Below are 677 nucleotides of genomic sequence, written 5' to 3'. Positions count from 1 at the left end.
GTGTCTCGCGCCGCAGCGCCCCGAACGAGCTTCTGTGGACGGTGACGCTGGCCGAGGGGTCCCCGGGGGAACCGGCGGAGGAGGTGCAGGTGAACCGCATCGTGGCCCACCCGAAGGTGAGAGGGCAGCCCCAGGCCCTCAGACTTGGGAACAGCACCCCCAGGCCACGCCTCGTTTACACGGCGCCGCCACCCCCTCCCCAGTTTAACCCTCGGACCTTCCACAACGACCTGGCCCTGGTGCAGCTGTGGACCCCGGTGAGCCCGACGGGGGCGGCGCGCCCTGTGTGCCTGCCCCAGGAGCCCCAGGAACCCCCCGCGGGCACTCCTTGCGCCATCGCGGGCTGGGGTGCCCTCTTCGAAGGTACTAGGCAGGACAGGGCCTGGGTGAGCCACGCGGGGGCGTGGGGGAAATGGGGGTCTGGAGTGATGGAGCTTGAGAAGGCTGGCGTGGAAGGATTCTGATGCTGTCTTTGCAAAATAATGCCCATCTCGCCAAGTGGGGAAGAATCAAGGAGGGCGGTGGGCAGGGGGAACCCTAAAACAGGACCCCGGCCATCCAGGCCTGAGCCCCTTCCACGGCTTCCCTGTAGATGGGCCAGAGGCCGAGGCGGTAAGGGAGGCCCGTGTGCCCTTGCTCAGCGCCGACACCTGCAGAAGGGCCCTGGGACCAGGGCT

General features: G+C 68.1%; 1 protein-coding gene across 1 annotated transcript in view; it reads left to right on the top strand.

Moving 5' to 3' along the window:
• Nucleotides 1–677, top strand: part of PRSS56 (protease, serine, 56) — a 5,432-nt gene that overhangs the window by 2,291 nt on the left and 2,464 nt on the right. Inside the window, 3 exon segments of the mRNA XM_010837091.1 lie at nt 17–116; nt 204–363; nt 593–677. The exon segment at nt 593–677 is cut by the window's right edge and continues 11 nt beyond it. Coding sequence (XP_010835393.1) covers nt 17–116; nt 204–363; nt 593–677 — 345 coding nt within the window.

This window comes from Bison bison, unplaced genomic scaffold (genome assembly GCF_000754665.1).
Source record: "Bison bison bison isolate TAMUID 2011002044 unplaced genomic scaffold, Bison_UMD1.0 scf7180017864068, whole genome shotgun sequence".
NCBI classification, from domain to species: Eukaryota; Metazoa; Chordata; class Mammalia; order Artiodactyla; family Bovidae; genus Bison; species Bison bison.
This window is presented reverse-complemented; position numbering and strand designations above follow the sequence as displayed.